At 61.1% G+C, this 4,628-nt stretch overlaps 1 protein-coding gene across 2 annotated transcripts in view; it reads right to left on the reverse strand.

Annotated features, from left to right (window-relative positions):
• The window catches only part of STX2 (syntaxin 2), a 32,464-nt gene that overhangs the window by 1,370 nt on the left and 26,466 nt on the right, over nt 1–4,628 (reverse strand). For both annotated transcript variants that reach the window (XM_005873256.2, XM_014545359.1), the window contains exons 6-9: nt 4,246–4,354; nt 3,498–3,571; nt 3,272–3,409; nt 1,801–1,911 (exon numbers count right to left, since the gene is read on the reverse strand). In XM_005873256.2, coding sequence (XP_005873318.2) covers nt 1,801–1,911; nt 3,272–3,409; nt 3,498–3,571; nt 4,246–4,354 — 432 coding nt within the window. The remainder of the gene's footprint in view (nt 1–1,800; nt 1,912–3,271; nt 3,410–3,497; nt 3,572–4,245; nt 4,355–4,628) is intronic.

Consider the following 4,628-nt stretch of genomic DNA (forward strand, 5'->3'; position numbering starts at 1 on the left):
GGGCCGCCCCGTGCAAGCGCTGAGGAGCAGGAGGCAGGTCCAGCAAGCCGTGCGCTGGGGGCGTCAGGCACCTCACAGGAACGAGCGAGCGGTGAGCCATCAGCTGGCGCTGGGTGATCCCCAGACCCCTGGCCCCAAAGCGAGGCCCCTGCAGGTCTGGAATGGGGTGCGTCACCCCACGCCTGTCATCTCTCCACACTGATGAGCCTTGCCTGAATGTTCCCATTGGCCTGGACAAAAGGGGGGGAGCTGCCCCTTTTCCGTGACTTGAGGGGCCAAGCCCTCTGAGCCTGGACGAGGCTCAGCACCGCCCTCTGCTGGAGGGTCAGTGCGGGGCCCACTGACTGGACAGGAGGCCAGAAGCCTGCCCAGGTCCCAGGTCACCTGGGGGCCCAGGTCCCAGCACACGAGGGGCTGCAGGCGACAGGGGAGCAGCCCTGCACCTGTCGTCACAGGAGCCTGCGCAGGACCCGACCCCCATTCCAAGGCCTTGATTGACATGGCTGCATGCATGCACGGGCGTGCACACACACACTCGTGCACATACACGCACACACACACTCACACGCACACACACACTCACACGCACACACACGCACATACCCACTCACACACACGCTCGCGCGCGCACACACATACACACTCGCACACACACTCGTGCACATACACGCACACACACACTCACACGCACACACATACCCACTCACATGCACACACGTGCACACACATGCACACACGCCCACTCACGTGCACACACGTGCACGCACACACTCGCGTGCACACACACGCACGCGCGTACACGCACATACCCACTCACACGCACACACATACACACTCACACACGTACACACACTCACGTGCACACACACGCACGCGCGTACACGCACATACCCACTCACACGCACACACATACACTCGTGCACATACACGCACACACACACTCACACGCGCACACACATACCCACTCACATGCACACACGCGTGCACACACATACACACTCGCACACACACTCGCACACACGCGCACGCGTACACGTACATACCCACTCACACGCGCACGCGTGCACACACATACACACTCACGTGCGCACACACGCACGCACATACCCACTCACACGCACACACATGCACACGCACACGCGCACGCACCCCAGGCCGGCACTGAGCACACGGCCTCTGCAGACCCAGCAGCCAGCTTGCAGGAGGCGGGAGGCGGACGCGCATGGAAAGGAGGGACAGGGACACACGGACACACACAGCCTTCCGTCCCCGAGTCAGAAAGGCACTGTGTCGTCTCCTTGTTCCCTGGAAGGGCTCTGGCTCACACACGACACGTTTAAGGTTCAGATACAAAGGTTCCGTGTGGATGCTCCTGGACCTCACCTCTCGGCCATCAAACCCTCCTCCTTCCCCACCAAGGGGTCAGCAAGCAGCCTCAGCGAGAACGCAGCGCTCACTGCGTGAAATGTGTAGCCCATGGGTTTTAGGAGAACGGCCAATCCCGTTCGTTTATTTCTTTCAAAGAAGGACCCGAGAGGCAGCGGACTCGGGGATGAGCCCGCCCTGGAGGAGGGAGCGGGGGCGGGGGTGCCATCTGCGAAGGGTCTGAATTACTCAGATGCGAGGGGCTCTCAGCGTAATTTACCTCACAAACTCCCAGGCTTCTCAGCAAAAGAACGGCTTCCGCTTAAAAACGCAGCACGAAGACGTGTTTATTCCTGGGACGCCTCTGAGGTCAGCCGACCCAGATCACAGCCAGCCGGCCGGCGGGGAAACGCACCTGCCCCCGCGGCCACTCACCCTGCGCGCTTTGCTCTGGTACTTGATGGCTTTCTTCGTCTCCTCCTTGGCCTGCTCCACGTAGTCCGCCGCGTTCATCACGTTCTTCTCTATGTTGTTGATCATTTCACCCTGAGAACAAAACGTTCCGGCTCAGGAGCCGTTCCCGCGGCCCCGCCGCGTCTCCGAGACGCCGCGAAGCCGAGGAGGTTCGCACGCGAGCGAGATGCGTGTGGATGGACCCAGATGTCGTTCTGACGTTCATGAGATGAGACCATGACAAATGGACTGACACGAAGTCATCAAAACCGGTTCATGTTTTGAAAAGAGCGAAAGGGATGGCGGCAGCGCGGTGACCGAGCACGCTGAGCGGTGGGCGCGACGCTGGCCGACCGAGGTCATGAGTGGGAATGTCGGGCGAGAGGCGTGCAGGGACGTGGCGGGGAGGCGTTACCTGGTGTCCTGTCCACCTGCAGGCGCAGCTGCAGCGGCATCGTAAGGCATGGAGAGGACGCACAATTAACTCGCTTCTCAGGCTGACACCCGCTCTGAGTTCGACTACACACACATTGTGAACTAGGTGAGTCGACGTCGCGCACTATGCACAGGCCCCCACGGGGAGCCAGGGGCAGGGCTCAGACACGGCAGGACGTGAAAACGCACATCGTTTAGGGAAGAACATTAAACTCCCGGGGCCACTGTCATCACACCGCATGGCCTGCTTCCCTCCCTCTGCGAATTCTGTCCTGGGAGCCAAGCACATGGCATTGCGTGTATATACACACACGCATGTGTCAAATGTATGTTATCTTTACACACATGTGTATATAGTCTCCACGTAAAGTTTTATAGATCGCTGTTAACTTAGAAGTCCAGCATTTGTCTATCTCAGTGAAAACCCTCATTGCCCTGGCCGGTGTGGCTCAGTGGATAGAGTGTCGGCCTGTCGACTGAAGGGTTCTGGGTTCGATTCTAGTCAAGGGTACAGACCTCAGTTGCAGGCTCCTCCCCAACCGGGGCCCTGGTCAGGCGTGTGCAGGAGACAACCAAAGGATGTGTCTCTCTCACATCGATGTGTCTCTGTCTCTCCCCCTCCCTTCCTCTCTAAACATCACTGGGAAAATGTCCTCGGGGGAGGAGTAAAAACAAACAAACAAACAAACAAACAACACAGCCTCAGGGAACAGGAGTGTGTGTCCCTCTGGCTGCCCAGCAGGCTGCCCTGTGGACACACCGATTCCATGAACCAGCCAGTCCCTGCTGTTGGCAGTTTGAGCCAGCGGTCGCCAACCTTTCGGACCTCACCGCCCACCAGTGGCCTCCAACCGCGGTTTAAGCTGCTTCCAGCACTTCGGACTCACGCTGCAGTAACAGCTATCAGCTCTGAATGCCGAGGCTGCATCCGAAACAGGGCTTCCCCGGGGCACAGGGTCGCCCGCGGATCTCACAGAGCCCCCCCCCACCGCCCTCCGGCTCCCGGCCCCGCGGTCACCTGCGTCTCCACGAACATGGCCATGTCCATGAACATCTCGTGCAGCTCGCGGATGCTGGTCTCCAGCCTCATGATGTCCTTGTGCCGCGACTCGATCTCGTTGAGGGCCTGTCTTGTGATCTGTGAGTCGGAGATGATCTGTGGGGAACGGGAGAGATGCTGAGGACCGGGGACCCTCGCAGGCGGGGACACGCCGGGCGGGCGCGCAGGCGCGGGCGGCACTCACGTCGGAGGTGAAGATGGAGGGGTTCCCGCTCTCCAGCATGGTCTCCAGCTCCTCGTCCGTGGTCGTCTTCCCGGCTGGAAGGTCAAGGCAAACCTCCCCTCAGCGACCACCCTGAGGAGTGAGGGTCCAGCCCCCGCCACCAACGGGCACCCGAGCCCTGAGCCCTGTGACCGCCTCCCCAGCCCCCCGAGCACGCGCTCTGAGGCGTGTTGATAAGGAGGCTGCCCGAAGGCTGGGGAGCAGGAGGACCGGGCACACTCGCCAGAGCCTTCTCATGGGTGAACCATGAGGCTCAGCTACGGAGCGAGGAGACGACGCGCCGTTTCCTGGACGTTTAGCTCTGGCCTGGGGCTGCTGGAGCTCCGCCAGGGAGGCCGGCCGCACTGCTCATGGGCGGGACGCTGCAGTGTCGGTCTGGGAGTGACGAAATGTTCTAACATGGACGGCGCTGCCCGGCCGGTGTGGCTCAGGGGTTGAGCATCGACCTGGGAACCAGGAGGTCAGCGTTCCATTCCAGGTCAGGGCACAGGCCCGGGTTGTGGGCTCGATCCCCATGGGGGGCGTGCAGGAGGCAGCCGGTCCATGACTCTCTCTCATCACTGATGTTTCTCTCTCCCTCTCCCTTCCTCTCGGAAATCAATAAAAATATATTAGAAAAAGAGACGGACAGAGCGGCCGTCCTGGAGTCAGGGCACTTTGGGGTCAGGCCTAAGACAGAGCAGGCTGAGGGGCCGGCGGCTGCACTCACTGATCTCCAGCTGCCGCTGGATGCGCCCCTTGCTGCGATCCCGAAAGACCGTCTGGGCTTCGTTGAACTCGGTCATCACGTCCACGAACTTCCGGGAGAGCACGGAGTGCTGCCAGCAACGGACATCGGGTTAACACACACGGTCATCCCTCCCATCGAAAACCATGCAGGACGCAGAGAAACATCGAAAGTCAAGCAGGAAACTCGGAACTCCGCCTTCAGAGGGAAACCGGGAGCGACAGCGACGTCCTCCCCGCGGATCTGTGCGAGGCCCTCCCCAGGCACCGTGTGGTCCGGGCTCACGGTGACCCTGCTGCCCGGGGACTACCCCTCGCGGAAGCGAGAGCCGAGACGAGGGCAGCCAGCCCACGGGGACAGGCCGG

Source organism: Myotis brandtii, unplaced genomic scaffold (genome assembly GCF_000412655.1).
Source record: "Myotis brandtii unplaced genomic scaffold, ASM41265v1 scaffold403, whole genome shotgun sequence".
NCBI classification, from domain to species: Eukaryota; Metazoa; Chordata; class Mammalia; order Chiroptera; family Vespertilionidae; genus Myotis; species Myotis brandtii.